At 33.7% G+C, this 16,524-nt stretch overlaps 2 protein-coding genes across 5 annotated transcripts in view; one reads left to right on the forward strand and one right to left on the reverse strand.

Annotated features, from left to right (window-relative positions):
• LOC133172114 (uncharacterized) overlaps positions 1-2,346 on the forward strand; it is a 17,495-nt gene extending 15,149 nt beyond the window's left edge. For all 4 annotated transcript variants that reach the window (XM_061306926.1, XM_061306925.1, XM_061306924.1 and 1 more), the window contains 5 exons: positions 630-745; positions 1,321-1,606; positions 1,708-1,821; positions 1,920-2,001; positions 2,156-2,346. In XM_061306926.1, the coding sequence (XP_061162910.1) occupies positions 630-745; positions 1,321-1,606; positions 1,708-1,821; positions 1,920-2,001; positions 2,156-2,277 (720 nt within the window). In that variant the 3' untranslated portion in view covers positions 2,278-2,346. The remainder of the gene's footprint in view (positions 1-629; positions 746-1,320; positions 1,607-1,707; positions 1,822-1,919; positions 2,002-2,155) is intronic.
• LOC133172120 (sodium-dependent neutral amino acid transporter B(0)AT3-like) lies at positions 2,206-15,865 on the reverse strand. Its single transcript, XM_061306937.1, has 11 exons — positions 15,564-15,865; positions 12,323-12,439; positions 10,053-10,357; positions 9,679-9,840; positions 9,082-9,192; positions 8,037-8,238; positions 6,502-6,608; positions 5,516-5,717; positions 4,920-5,079; positions 4,384-4,546; positions 2,206-2,952 (listed from the first exon to the last, which is right to left on the reverse strand). Exons 1-11 carry the CDS (start codon positions 15,790-15,792, stop codon positions 2,719-2,721), a joined length of 1,992 nt encoding a protein of 663 aa, XP_061162921.1. The 5' UTR covers positions 15,793-15,865; the 3' UTR covers positions 2,206-2,718.
• Positions 15,866-16,524: the final 659 nt, after the last annotated feature.

A 16,524-nucleotide genomic window follows, 5' to 3' on the forward strand; every position in this document is an offset into this window, starting at 1 on the left:
TCAACATCACAACTTGAATTTATCCGCCATATTTACTGACCTTGATCGATTTTATTTTGGGACAGCCAATGAGACTAGGGATCTCTAGGGAGCGGATCTCTGTAGGAATTAGGCCTACCTTATTTTAGGCATAGATATCGCTGTTTACGAAAAAATGTCACATGGAATAGTTTTATTTATCAATATTTAGTGATGCCATACAGCACAATCATTTAGTAACCCCGAAAATCTACTTTACAAAGTCATTTATAATTTTCAAGCGCAAGTCTCAGTGCATCACGCGAGAACTGTCATTGCTTCTGATGAGAGCGACTGGTAAACAAGCAGATTTATTTTATCTGGTTTTCGCGTTTAACGGGCTATGTTTTTGACAGTGAATAAAAATTTCGCCTTTTTAGAAGTAAGTTGAATGTAAAAACAATTTATTTTGCCCGCAGTCGCCCGTATTTAAAAAATATATTTGCACCATTACAGAGATGCTTTAGAATTGTAGCCCTCTCCAGAAAATATCAGATTAAAAAAAATCGGAGAGGGCTACATTATTGCAGCTAGTTTCAGACATATTCAATTTTCAAGAAACCCAAATCAGAATAACTGAAAGTCATTTTCAAAAAATATTTTCTATGTAGAAAAATGGAATTCTTGCCATTATGGGATCAGATGATATTGTGCGTAAAGCCATGGCGATGGCAGAAAAAGAAGTCTCGCATCAGAGGCGGCGAAGGTCCACCAAAGATGACGAAGAGTAGGTCCATATACAAACGATAACTTTGCGTTCTAAAATAAGAATTTTTGGGTGGAGTTAAATACAAAATTTACATAACTTTTAAAAACGTAATTAATGAAGGTACAAGATTTTAAAGATTAAACATGACAATACTAAGTAAAATATTCACACTATTGACTACAATGTAGTCGTTTGTTTGTTTTTTTTTTCTTTACTCTGGTAGATGACATCTAATTCTTCTTCAGTTGTTGTATACGAAAGTATACAAAAAGAAAAGTTAAAATTTCAATATTTTTTGTTAATAATAAAAAATCTGGAATTTTCATGCCTTTCCTATAAATATCTCAGAACAAGTGTCTTTACATATACAGTGTACAACTTGAAAAAAGTGTTTTTTATGATTTGGTACTTATTACTTATCTGAATATCACTACATGTATCAAAGCGTACAACGTAATTCAAATTCTAAATTAATTATCAATGTAAACGTAATGTAGCTTTAATTTAGAGTCATTTGACACAATAAGCAGTGTTATCATCATTATGAGTTTACTTCGATTTCTGCTCTTATTAATTTAATCATTCACATTTAGATGGAACACAGTCGTTCACGCAGAAAACAACCAGGCTAAGTTCCTGATAGCTGCCAATAAATTGAGGATAAATATCCTACGTAAAAATTTAGCGGCCATTGAAAAGGAACGGAAATTAAACGCTCAAAAAAGAATCCGCATTAACAGGAAGCCATACGTGACAAGTATAAAGGAAAACGTACAGGATACTAAAGCAGAACCACTAAAAGACAGTTCAAAGAAAAAGTTTTTCCCGGATAGATTAAATGAACAAAGTCGTGTTTTACAGGAAGATTTTGACAGAGAGGTAACATAAGTCATGTCCTATAAATAATAAATATCGCGATTTTTTTTTTTTAAGTAGTTATTGGCAAAAAATATTTAAAGTTAACACTTTTTAATTCTCAGGATAAATCGAATTTGTTTGTCGCAAGATCCCAGAAAAGATGGCGGCCTTCCACAGTTAATAACGATACAACCGAAGGATTTTCTGAACGATGTCATGTCAACACACAAACTTATGTAAAGTATTACAAATCCTACATGTACATACATGCATTTGTGAAAATAAAGTGGTTGAATAAATGAGTAGGTTTCGTTATGAATTTTGTTTTTTTTAGGTAAAAGTTGGTAGACCTAGAAGTGCCATCGTCACACACAGAGAAGCAATTGCATACAATGACAAACAACAGAAAATTCAATGTAAGTAACCATATATGTGTTTTTAGATGAATTAAACAGTTAAATTCATTCATAAACTTCTGAACACGTTTCAGACTTTTTTTTTTTGCAGAAAATTTATAATGAAAAATCAATTTGATTAAACTATGAATTAAAAGAATTTTGATTTTTGCAGACCACAGAAACGGTAGAAGTCTATACAACAGTACAGCCAATATATCTGCCGTCTTGGATAAAGGAAACCCTTCACGTCCTAATAGTTCTAGAAGTATCAGAAGCCGTTTGTCCAGCACATAATACATAATTTAACTTAAATATTTAACGTGTTGTTACTTTATCTTTGTTGATATATTAAAACAATAATCACCAAAAGGTTTTTGGCTGTTTTAGTGTAAACATTCATTGGTAACACACTGAAGGGTTTTGTTGGTAAGACACTGAAGAGCTTTTCCATTGTCCATTCCATACAGTTACAAACTGATACATTTTACATATAATATACTAAGAGGGTTTTCACTTGGAACCCTTCAACTCTTTTTTTTTTTCGTAGTCTTCATTCTCGTTGTGTCTTACTAGTACATGTACCTGGCACAGACTTCAACATGTACACCGCTTTCTAAGTATTTTACTTTTGAGAACATTCGATCATGCAGATATTCACTTGACGTTGCTCACTGACTAGTCCTATTTTCACTGGTGACAACTACATTATATTTGTTATCTACTATTCCTATCACCCTAATCTTTAAATCCAAACAGAATATGTTCTAGTTTGCTGTTGATATGTGGTTGAAATTGTCTCTCCTCGGCTAATTCTTCTTCCGGGAAGTAGGCTGGAACTTCTTCTTTCCAGTCTATAAGTCTGAAGTATTTCACTATGGCCACCACCGGAATCCAGAGCACGGACGATAAGATCAGGAGCACAGCTATCACCTGGCACCACCAGGGCCACGGCACCACTTCTGTATACCCCTACAAATTAATCACATGAAACGTAATGAATTTCTGAATCCTTTGGTAAAGGGATATCTTCTCAAGAACTACTGGGCCATTTTCAACCTTTGCCACGAAGCATCCTTTAGTGAAGGGAATTTTAAGTTTATTCAAATGAAGGACCATGCCCTCTTTTAACGTGAGATAATTAAAAATTAGTGAAAATTTAATTGTATCTTAAAATATCTCTTAAGAACCATTGACAAGAAGAGTTGAAGTTTACATGAAAGCTTAATTACATAGTTTCGATCGATTCAAATCGTGTCTCCGGGGATTAGATGGGCCACAATAAACGATAAAAGTTTTACATAGGAAAATATAGGGGAAAAATCTTTAAAACGCTTCTTCACAAGAAAAGCAAAGTATTAATGGAAGCATTTTATAGTGTATATCAAAAGTTTCTTTTATTTATGAACCCTTTGGTTAGGGTGGTGCCACATAGGCCGATCAAAGTTTTATATAGGAAAAAATGGGGGGGGGGGTTTAAAAATTTGAAAAATATTTTTTTCAAATTAAGCAAAAGCACGGATAGTTATATTGATATGGAAGCATCCTCAGGTAGTGTAGATTCAAGTTTGTTCAAATCATGACCCCTTTGGGTAGGATGGGCCACAATGGGCGATCAAAGTTTTACATAAGGATATTCGGGAATTTATTTTAAAAAATAAAAAAAAAATCTAATGACTTTTTCTCAAGGACAACAAAAGCATGGTTAGTCATATTGATATGGAGGCATCCTTAGGTAGCATAGATTCAAGTTTGTTCAGATTATGACCCCTTTGGGTAGGGTGGGGCCACAATGGGCGATCAAAGTTTTACAAAGGAACATATAGGGAAAAATCTTTAAAATCTTCTTAAGCAAAGACATGATCAGTAATATTGAAATAGAAGCATCTTCAGGTAGAGTGGATTCAAGTTCGTTCAAATCATGACCCCCCCCCCCCCTTTCCGAAAGTAGGGTGGGGCCACAAAAGGCTATCAAAATTTCGCATAGGAATAATCAGCTGATGAAGAACAGCAGGGACCATAGTGACTCAGGTGAGCGATGTGACCAATGGGCCATTTGTCTTGCCAAAGAGAGAAACATCCATTTACTAAAGTAAATAGATTGGTGCTACATGTTTAATGACATATAAATCTGATTTTGGAGACATGGATAGAGCGTTGACTCTTCTATTCCTGGTCACTTGAATGGAATACTATTGATACCAAATTAATTTACGACATTCTTTCAATCTTTCCTTAATATGATCCATAAGTAAACTTTGAAGCACCTTTTCAGTTAATAAAACCGATAATTCATACCTGACAGGTGATCGACTTTGAAGTTGAACCCTTACTTAGTTTCTACTGATGTCTAATTATACGCTTCTTATCCTAATTGCACTTCAGAAGAATTTAAGACTATACCTTAAATGAGTTCCACACTTCATAGCTGACACCTTGTGAGAAAATTTCTACAAGACTTGCAACAAATATAACGATCATAGCAATTGGGCCTATAAACCGCCAACACAGTAACCAAAAATACCCTGGACGACTTCCGATCATCAGTTCTATATCGTTGCATAACCTTTTAAAAATAGAAAATAAACAAATTATATATGTTGCTTATTTTTATCTTATCTTAAAATGAACAAAACCATTTTGGGAAATTTTGCCATCAATTTAATTCCTGACTAACAATTTAGTTTTGCTTCTATTTTTAGAAACTTTTGCTTTACGAAGATTACAAGGGCCTTTGAAGTTTTAAGATATATAATTATAAATTCTTCATTGTGTGTTAGACAACATTTCAACTCTTTTTGACTGAAAATGTATCAAAAACACAACTGATGATTTTTAGCAAAAACATGAAAAAAAGATAACGAAACCAGGCACGATATTTAGTCTATTACAACTTGCAATTCGCACAAGACAGTTTAAATTTAGATTATAAGGATTACCTTTGTAGACCATATATGTAAGACATTGCTAAAAATTCTAAGAATGCTATGATCAGCAGTGGTATATTGGCCGAGAAGAAATCGAAGAGACTGAAGACGTACGATCCGGTACTGGTGGCGAAACATAGGGAGATCAGGAAAGAAACGAGACAGACAATACCTGTAATACAAAATTAAACAAATAATTCCAATTAAATTAGAAATGTCTCACTGAGTTTAAAGTTTAACTTCGCTAAATTGATAAACAGACATTAGGCTAATATTGATGTCATTACCTTTCGGAAATAGTAAATAAAAACTCTATTTTATGTGAAATATACGATGGCTAATCTTTTACAGCCATCAAATTTGAGAATGCGACGTGGGGATAAAATATGACTAATTCTTCGTCGGACATTTGTATAGCATTATATTACTCTTTACTATTGTTGAAATGCAGTAAAATTTTTGTGTTATTGATGAATCGCTACTAGAATAAAAATTGTTATTTCAAATACCAAATTAGAAAAGGTAGAACGTTGTGTGAAGTGTAAATCAGAAGAAAACATTAATTTTGCCTATAAATATTTAAACTTGGATTTTGTTTTGATACAAACCACACAGTATTTCTTTTCTGAGTTTTGGAAACAGCATCATGTCATTGATGGACGTTAAGGCGCCCTCTAGTGTACCAAACATGCTGTCCAATCCTAGCGTAAAGAGCATAAGGAAGAACAGAACGGACCAGAGTGGGGCGACAGGGAACTGGTTAATGGCTTCTGTAAAAGCTATAAAAGCTAGTCCTGTGCCTGATCCTGACTGCAATAGAAAAAGAACTCTTGGCATCTGTAGCTCCAAAGACTTGCGATACAGAAAATCAGAATGTCAATGAGATCTTGGACTTTTTAACCAGGTTATTTCAATGTTACCTCACACCCTTAAATTCATATTGCAAGCTAAGTTGGCCAACATAAATAGTCATAGTGTAGACCAGCGTGGATTATTTGTGAGAAAACAGTATTGAATTTAATGTCAGGTTCTAAGATAAACAGTTTTGCATTTGTTATAACTGACGAGGTCAATATTTTTGCCTCGATATTATCTGGCGAAATTTCATACGAATAAACAATGACTGTTTTGTGAATTAAGTTTATCCAGGATAATTTGTTCCCAGGATAAACCCTTCTTGCACAATTGAAATATTTTTATTTTGGAAGAAATTAAAATTTCAGAAAATTTTAAAGTCTTACGAAAGACTGACTGACACTATGCCAACCATATCTTGGTTTGTTTGAAAATTGCACAGGACAAGAGATATGTTGGATTCGGTATAGTTGTCTGCCTGCAACAATATAGTATCCCGGCAACAACTGCTTAATACTTGGTTATGGCTGACTAAAACGTAAGTACGTTATTGCCAATGACGTAACGATCTCATCACATGAATCATCACTTTTACATTTGTATGTAAGATCAAATCTCAAAGGTCAAAGTCACTGGATTGAGGATACACGTTTTGTTTTAAAAAAACAACTTATAATTTGTTTGTTGTTGTTATGTTTTGTTTTTTAAAGTAGGTTCGTTCAAGAAAACAAAATGCTACCTCTGAAATAATGGTTTTGAAATCACAAACTGTATTTGTTCCATTTTCCAGTGTCGTATTCTCGACTTGTGCAAGACAATCTTCATATGCCATAGTTGCTTTAAAACCTAGAAAAAAATTGAGCAGGTACATGTTCTATTTGATTTTGATGCATTTGATTATTGTAATTTACTGGTCGTTAGTGATGAATTTGTCATTCTAGAATTAAGGTTGTAGTGCACAGATTAGGCTTGATGTATCGGCAAGCCGCTAATTGACGCATGCGCAGTATTAAATTACATGAAACTTCCTTCATTTTAGCACCATTTTAACACTGATCGTACGCACCATAACAACACGAGAAGACAATTTTTGTCCATAATTTTATAAAAACTGTTATTTTTAGAAAGTAAAGAGCCAATCAATAGACACTGAACCTCCAGAGACATTACCGAGCACTAGGAAAATTGTGATCAATGAGAGGGGTTCTATGGGGATTTTTTGTCAAATAAGAAACAAATCACTGTCATTGTTGTACTCAGACAAACCAATTCCTCAACTAGCTGATTAAGGACAAATTTATTCCTTCAGTTGAATAAAATGAGAGATATAAATTTTGCATATAATATATTTATATTCATGTGTAGATATAAATTCTGATTTTGACAAGAATAGCCTGAATTTGTTCGCATAAATCATAATGACACGTGTAATTTAAAATTTGAAAAAAATTACAAAATTAATGGTTCCCATCTAGTTTGACACCAACTGAAGTCAGTATAAATCAAACAACGTATAAAGGCATTCATTCATACAAATATTATTAGTCGATAATATATCAAGGTCAAACATTTAGTTTTCTACTCCAAGACAAACCAAAGAATGAGGCCACTGAAGTTTTTAATTATGTCTAGACATTCACTGACACAGAATTCCATCTTTTATTGAAGACCAAATCAGTTGCATCCTTGACAGTCTAATTTTCTACAGCATGCAAACCTTTAAGGTTAAGTTAACTAATGATTTATCACTCTGTTCAGTTTTAAAAAATCAATCATTTTGAAGAAAAAGACGGCAGTTTGTGAGTTAATTGTGATTGATGTTCACCTTAATTCTTTTCTATGCACAAATTGATTATTTTACATCGTTCTCTTCCAATCATGTTCCTTTGAAGGAGTAAATGTACATTTATTGACGCAGATTCCAATCATGTTTCAGATGAATGTCTCAAAGAGATGCAAGTCAATTTTTTTCAGTTTCAAAGTTTTCAGAATTTGATACTTTATTTTTTCACGGAAATCACTTCATAATAAGAAACAAAGAAATGTATATATTGGAGTACTATGTGACAGTCTTATTAATTTCTTGGGAGGAGAATTGGATGTAAATTAGAGTTAACATTTTAAAGTAAAATTGTTTGCATGATATTAGATTGATAAAATATTTATTTGGTCCTTGAAACGCAAAAAAAGTTGCAATTCTCGGTAACAAAGCAATTTTTAGCGAGAGTATTTCTTTTCTTTTAATCGACCAGATTAATGTAAAAAAAAATCTACCTAAGATGGAGAAGACGACACAGGCTGTAAATATGGAGGTGAAGAAATCCGCAATGGTGACAATCAGGGCCTCGCGGACGAAGTTATTCCTAATCGGGTTATAGGAAGACAGGGCAATCAAACACCCAAAGGCCAAACCAAAAGAGTAAAAGATCTGTGTGGCAGCGTCTAGCCAAACCTCGGGCTCGAACAGCTTCCCCCACTGTCATACAAAATAGTCATAATCAAAAAATCTGCCAGCTAGGAGTACATGGGCTTTAGTTGAAGAATTTGTTTATTGCCAAAAAACCCAACAACAACCCCCCCCCTCCCTCCAAAAAAAAAAAAAAATAAAAACAAAACAACAACAACAAACAAACAAAACAGAAACAAAAAACAAACAAACAACTTCCAAAATATAACAAACAAACAAAAAACAACAACAACAACAAAATGAAACAAACCAAACCAAAACAAACAAAAAATAAAATAAAACAAAAATTGTTCTGACGCAAATAGTTTGTTCACTTTCAAACAAAAAATTTTCAGATTATATTTTTTTTCGCTCTCAAACCTGATTAAAAAAAGGGTTCAACATTAATTCCACTAACAAAAGGAATGTTCTTGCTCAAACAGCCTGCCCATTATCAATAAGACCAAAGAAAAGTTCAGGCTCAAATAGCTTGCCCACTTTCAAAAATAAAACAAAAACAAGCAAATAAACAAACAAACTGTTCAGGCACCACATAAAATTTAAAGATGACCAGGATCAAATAAATGTTTAACAAATTATACAATTTTTTAAATATTTTCATACAAATTCAGATGGAATCCATTACTAACTTTTATATTTATCAAGCATATTTTTAAAGCTATTTCGTGATCTTGGCGTACTTTTGAGACTACAATTTGCAACAAAACTTGGTTTTGGTAAATGAATATGATACATGATTTTTTTTCGTATTGTACAAGGGATAACATAATGTAAAGAATCGACGATAATCGGTTAAAGTAGACTCTGAGAATATGGAAGCTACTCGTCAATTTTCGTAATGGGATTGAATACCTCTGGGACAAATAAATGTTCTAGTCCTCTCTCAAATCCATGTAATGTAATTCCACGGAAGAAAAATATGATAAGGACGAGATAGGGAAAGGTCGCAGTGACATACACAACCTGTAAGGAAAAAAGTGGACATAAACTTAGGCATTACGATTTCATTCCAAGTAATATTATAATGTTCTATACAATGAAATATGGAAATAATGAACACTATTCAAGTGTCATGTGAAATTTTGAATTTATCGGGTGGCAGTAAATACAAAATTTACATGTAATTTTGTAAATTTCATATTTACTGCCACCAATATTTACAGCATGATACATGTATGCCAAGCCTTCGTTCAAAATTTGCAAAAACAAGAACTATCATATCTCACATGGGATATGCAAATTAGGAATATGATCATTCTTTCTTAAATTGACGCCTTTTCGGCCTTTCATTTCCCCGTAAAAGTTATTGATTTTAGTGAACATCGACAACATTTATTCAAAGTTTGTTGTTGATCGATAACAAATTCAAATCAGTTTGAGCCGAGGAGTGTGGTAATTTGTTTACTTTTTCTACAATTGTTCATGTATTTGGAATACGGAATTCCCTACTTTTCCGGATGACTTGATCCCTTTGATCATACACAGGTATACGATGATCCAAGCAGCGAGGAGGGAGAGCGCCAATTTCCAATTTATAAGACTCACTGACTCTATGGAAGGTGCTATGTTCAGCGTTTGGCGGTACCAGAAATAAGTCGTTGGACCACTTCTCTTATTGAAAAAAAGCATTATATGTTTGTTTCCGTTATTCAATATTTTTTAATGTTGAAAATTTACCATAAAAAATAAACAAGGATTCTTTTCATACTTTTCAATACTTCTCTGATTTTTAATGAATATCTTTGAAAAAAAGACATCAAAAGGCAACTTTGAAATGCAGTACTATGAAGTGTCAACAATCAGGAAAATTTCTAGCTTTGCACCTCACACTCTGGTTCCTTGATTGAAGAATTTGTCATTTGAACCATCGGGCATTCCGACCAAGGTAGAGGACTCTGGAAACTTTGAACCAAATATATAATGCACCATGCCATTATTGTATTATAATAAAGTGCCACATTAAAGGAGACTGCAGCCGAAGCCAGACCGAGGCCCTGGAGATAAGGGGACACTTGGTTCCAAGAACCGACCGATCCTTTGCGCAGGCGCTGTCCAATTGCAAGTTCTAGATAAAACAGCGGAATTCCTTCTATGGCTAACATTACTGCGTAGGGAATCAGAAAGGCACCTAAAATAAAATCATACAGTCAAAATTTCAAACAATTCAGTGAGGTTTGGTACAATATGATACTCAAATATTATAATATATATATTTTTGGCAATTCCTGATCTTTCTTTAATGTAGATATCTAAATCTAGCACATATATATGTGATGTCAGTAAAATTAGTTATGATAAAATTACTCATTAAAGCTTAATGCATATTCACTGACACTTTGACAAAAAACTGTCATTTTTATACCATCCAACATGATTATCTAAGGCTTTACCTCCTACAAATGTATAGAGCCAAATAAATTACCCTCTGTTTTAATTATGTTGACAGTTCCAGGCACTTAAGATTATATAAAAAAAAGGATAAATAGAGGATATTCAATGTTTTGTAGTTGGATATGGAATTTATTTCACGAGTGGAACAGGATTTTTTGATATTTTCACGAGTGCGAAGCACGAGTGAAAATATTAAAAAATCCTGTCTCACGAGTGAAATAAGTTCCATATCCAACTACAAAACATTGAATTTTCTATTTATTACATTTTCTTTGATTTTCCCTTTGCCTCTGTCTTTTCTTAACACAATGTAATAGGCTGTGACGTCACAGATGAGCAGTTGAGACGTCATAGCTTAGCAGTTGAGAGATGAAAACATTGTAACATGAATTTAAGCAACATATTTGGGAAGAAATTGGCAGGTTAGTCTCTGTCAAGATGGTTTAGTTACTATCTCAATCTTATTTCAGGCCAGAAATTATATTTTACTTACTTTGATATCCTTTCACACTGTGAGAGAATATCACTTTGGTATCCTTTCACACTGTGAGGGAATATCAATTTTATTCAATGAATAAATCACAGTATTTCATTGTTGAAAATGTAATAAAAAGATTTATTTCCATACCCGACTTCTGATATATACTGTATACTAAGAATAATTTTCCAGCTCATTCTTTGACATACGAAATAGCCTTATTCACACAAGCTCAAAATTAATGACAATACAATTATTGCTCAAAATTAATGACAATACAAGTATTGCAGAAAGGTTTATGGGAATTTTAAACGAAACGAAATAAATTACATTAGGCGAAATTTTCGCTGTATTCTATAATTGAAACCTGTATGGAGCATTCCTACTATAGATATACATGTATATACTGTAATAGTAGTTCTTGTGAGAGTGTAAATTGTCCACAAAGTTCTGATGCAATCTATATTTTATAACCTGTTATTAAATGATAAATAAAAACCTACCATAGTATCAATTTTTACCATATTTGGGGATCAAGAATTAAAAAAATGAATTATTCAAGATTTATTGATTTACAAGTATAACTCTTCTGATATGATTATAGATGTAGAGCTCAAAAAGCATAAATGTGAGAAACTGATTTTGTTGCAGGGTAAAATGACGAGAGAGAAAGCTTTGATTTATCAAAAAAAGAAAAAAGGAACATTTTTTAACAGTAAGAATTTATCCGAACATAAAGAAAATTATTGATCCAACAGAATTATTTGAGAACAATTGAGTTTTCCTTGTCTCAGCGTAGAGATCTTGGTTGATGAATGACTATGAATACATTGACTAATCGTCTTATAATCTCGTCAAGGAAAGAGATATCACAATCATGGAGCTAAAAAAAATATCACTCATCGTTCAGTGGATGTTTGAAGTTTGATTTCGAGACTTTTTGCTTGCATTTTTGATGGTTACAACTGTAAAATTTATTCTTCTTGTATTTTTTTTAACAACCGAAGGACTATTCTTACGACGGCGTCGTAATGTTTAAATGACTATGTTTCAGGACAAGCTTCTTCTTGAACCCTGAGCTTTACCCCCCCCCCCCCCCCCCCACAGCCTGGGATCAACACGGGGAAGAAAATTTATTCAATTAAATAAAAAGGAAAAACTGAAAACCTATTTTAGACGATTATTGTGCTACTTTGCGTACCTTACGCTCCACTTTGTCCTTACCTCCACCATTTTTCTGGGTCAAATAAGGAAACCTCCAGACATTACCCAGTCCCACAGCGTACCCAACCAAGGATAACAGGAACTCCGCCCGGCTATCCCAGGATTCTCTCTCCTCTCCTGAAAAAAAAAAATCACAATCCCAGAACAGACGTTACAAAATTATTTTCCCTGTCCTTCCGTCAACGAAGGAAAACATATATTCTTGAATTTGGTTTTATTTTTAAACCTTTCTTTTCCTTTATTTCTGACTAGGAATAAAATAGTATATCGTTTACGCTTTGCGAGACATCTGACAATATTTACATTCAACATGCATTTTGCTTGTAAAGTATGAGGAAAGCTACGGCATTCAAAACAACATAACACGACAGGGGGTCAAAAAGTTAAAGTATGCATTTTGACGTTACAAACGTTTAACGCCATGGAAGTGAAACGTCATAAGCAAAAATCAAATTCCACGCTCACATTGAACAGAAGCTGTTGCAATGGCTCTTCCTTTAATTGTAACTTATGGGTGAAATAAAAAAAATGACAACCAAACTGAATTTTTTTTGGAAAAAATTCAACTACATGTAACATATTTTTCACTTACATATGTATATGTATATCATCATATTGCACGTGCATTCTAGTTTAAAATCCTGAAGTGGCAGAAGAATAGACAACTGGATTAAAAAGTTTCAGAATTTTTATTAGTAAAATTTCTTTTGAAAAAAAAAATATCATTACACCTTAAAAGACTTTCTAAAATACATAATCACAAGAAATTATAGTTTGTTATGCTTCAAAATGGTAAAAGGGGTAAAGATGATTAAATCTAGACCTTGATTAAGTATCTTTTTTTGTAAATGTGTCAAAAAATTGGCTTTTTGATTGTTATTTTACATTTTTTTTTTCAATTCTGGTTTGAAAAGTTTCAATATGAAAAAAAATATGAAGCAGTAAAATTCCCAAAATTCAATTTTTTGTCCGTTCAAGTCAATTCTTAAAACCTAAGCCAAAAAAAGAACTTAATATACGAGTTCTCTTACAAAAAATACATATGTTTTGATGTTACTGACTTTTGAACAAAATATGATTTTAAATTTTCTAAAATCTTCTGATTGTACACACAAGAACTCTGAAGTTGACATTAAAAAGATGCTGATTGACAATATCTATGTGGTTTTTGGAGACCAGGTCTGCCAACAATCTATTGGAATTCCCATGGGTACCAATTGCGCCCTAGCAGACCTTTTCTGTATTCATATGAAGCAGAATTTGTCCAAAACTTATACGTGAAAAGAAGAAAACACTTGCTGTGGCCTTCAACTCGACATTTAGATATATCGACGACGTATTGTCAATTAACAATGGTTATTTCCATTCTTATGTCGATACGATATATCCTGGTGAGCTTGAGTTAAAAGATACCACAGAGTCTGACACATCTGTTTCATATTTGGATATTTTACTTGAAAAAGACGTTAATGGTAATCTAACAACCAAACTTTATGATAAACGTGATGACTTTAACTTTTCAATCGTCAACTTCCCTTACTTATGCAGCAATAAACCTCCATCACCTGCATACGGGGTTTCTATCTCTCAGTTGATTCGATACGCAAGAGTATGCTCTACGTATGTACAATTTCTAAAACGAGGTAAATTATTGACAAACAAGTTGATGAAACAAGAATATCAGCAGTCTCGTTTAAAGCCATCATTTCGTAAGTTCTATGGTCGATACAATGACCTTGTCAGCGAATACAATTTATCATTGAGTCAAATACTGACTGACGTTTTTCATACTAATAGGCTATTATTTACACACTGAATTGTCGACGGTTATTTCCCGATCATGACAAGGAGCACACGGCGGGTGTGACCAGTCGGCAGGGGACGCTCACTCCTCGATGGCACTTGATCCCACATCTGATGTTTTGGAGGTCCATGTTTGCTCTGCTCCTATTTTGTATTGTTTAATGGAGTTTTGAGCTTGAATACTGTTCGTTATCTCCATATATTTCATTTTAGGAGTTTTTGATAATCCACATTTGATTTACACCACTTATCGAATATGCTGGTCGTCCGCGTGGCGCAGTGGTTAGAGCGTCTGCTCTAGAGTCTCGAAGTAAGGAGTTGATCCTTACGTCGAGGGTTCGAATCCCACTGTGGGACGTGGAGACCGGTCCTTCGGATGAGACCGTATATACCGAGGTCCCGTGTCGCAGTAGGTGCTGGCACGAAAAAGATCCCTCACTGCTCAATGGTCGTAAGAGCCAAGTATAGGACAAAATTTGCAGCTCTCCAACGGCAAATGGTGGCGTCTCCATATGAGTGAAAAATTCTCGAGATGGACGTTAAACAACATACAATCAATCAATCAATCAATCGAATATGCTCTAGCACAGCATGTCTGAAGTTCTCCTTTACGGCAGTTCTAATATCTAATAACCTGCTTTTAGCTTAATAGAAATGCGTTTTGTGCAAACTACATAAAATGACACATTAAGTTGTTTTGTTTTCTAGCTTTCTTTACTAGTACTATAAAGTAATTAATTTATGATTTAAAAAAAATCAAATGATAAAATACGTATGAAACCGGTTGTGATTTTAATCCCAATGATTAAGAAAAATATATCTAATTTCCTCCAATGCAATTCTCCAGGTCTAGAAACCTCTTTATTATTCATTTTAGTATCTGACTGTCGATGGTTTTATTTATAACCTAAAACAAATCAATGTCTGCTCCCGGAGTGCGAAAACATGAGAAACTTTTGGTCCACAGCACTAAGTGCAAGTCACGCAAAAAACGACAGCTTCTTATAGGGAAAAAAATCTCGTTTCATTTATGTAGTAAGCATAAAGTCCCGATCAGTTTTAGCTCCTAGAGATACTAGGCTGTATTATATTGCAAGCAGGGGCGAATCCTTATGTTTCAGTCTTCTGTGCAAACATTTATATATTGGAAAATTGATATTCACTCCAATGAAAATGAATTATGTAGATTACTTAAACGATATTTCTTAGACAAGTGATTTAAAGAGTTTGTACTACTGACTTTGCACTAACAAACTTTTAGATTTATGTTTAGTATGCACACTCTTTTCTGTTTCAATCTTTTAAGAATCAAATTACGGCGAAATGTGATTCCAGATTTTTTTTTATTTTCATGTTTTTCATATTATTGGTATAAAAATATTTAAGGCAATTTATTGTAAATCATTGATGAAAAAGGTTGTAAATCTGAAGTACTTACCAGTGTGTCTACTGATTTTCTTTTCGAGATCAATCCGCAGTAGATTTGCTGTAGAAGCTACCGGTCCTGCTTCCGGTCCAATACTTAGGGTACTTCCATATGAAGGTCCAGCACTGGGTACTTGAAGACTTTTATGTTCCTCTCCTCCCGATGGGGATAATTTGTCTGGAGATTCACTTTCCTCCACAAGACTACCCATTTCAATTTTGTCCCTCCTGGGTCTCTCCATACCTCCAAGATTGATTTCCAAATTTAGAAACAAGCATTTACATAGAAAACAATATTGAAACTGAAGAGATTTCCAGGATCACCACCAATCGATGATGACCTCTCCGTCCGCTAGGCGGCGTTGATTCATGTGACATTTGAAACCACGGATGATTCTTTACATTTTGACAGAGCTGTCTTAAATTTAGATGGATGAAAATATTTAATTTCATGCTTAAAAAAAACTCTTCGTATCATTTTATTTGTGGGTGGCACTGTACTGCAATTAATTATCGATTTTCTTAATTGGTTGACAACCGATTTCTGTTTTTCATTTATCTCATTTCATGGCTTTCCCAACTCGGAACATAAATCAAAAGGAAAAAATATGGAAAATAGCCTTCCCTATATTGACCATGTTCTGGTTCTATTGGCCTCATTGATTGCGGCAATCAGATTAGAAATGTCGCACTCCATTACTGGAGCTTATGCTACAAGCAGGTTCGTCTTGTGGGAGGAATATGTAAGAAACCTGATGATTTCTGATTACTAATCAATGCATTTCTCGCTGAATAATGAAAACCAATCAGTCACGATAACGAGCAGCGATACTCACTATGCAGCAGAAGTATATAACTCTTAGAATTCAATTTTCTGTCAATTTAAGACGGTTGGAGTGAACAAGTCAAATGTTAACTGCCATTGGAGAATCGATGTCTTTCATTATCACTTAATATATAATCTATAGATTGTT

Source organism: Saccostrea echinata, unplaced genomic scaffold, assembly GCF_033153115.1.
Source record: "Saccostrea echinata isolate AGI-Se365-2 ecotype Australia unplaced genomic scaffold, CSIRO_AGI_Sech_v1 ptg000054l, whole genome shotgun sequence".
In the NCBI taxonomy this organism is placed as follows: domain Eukaryota; kingdom Metazoa; phylum Mollusca; class Bivalvia; order Ostreida; family Ostreidae; genus Saccostrea; species Saccostrea echinata.

Coding starts and splice junctions, on each gene's coding strand:
- LOC133172120 (XM_061306937.1), bottom strand. CDS start 15,792: ATGGAGAGACCCAGGAGGGACAAAATTGAAATGGGTAGTCTTGTGGAG. Junction 9,841..10,052: donor TCAAGGAACCAGAGTGTGAG/GTGCAAAGCTAG, acceptor TTTTTCAATAAG/AGAAGTGGTCCAACGACTTA. Junction 5,718..6,501: donor TCAAAACCATTATTTCAGAG/GTAGCATTTTGT, acceptor TTTCTATTGCAG/TCAGGATCAGGCACAGGACT.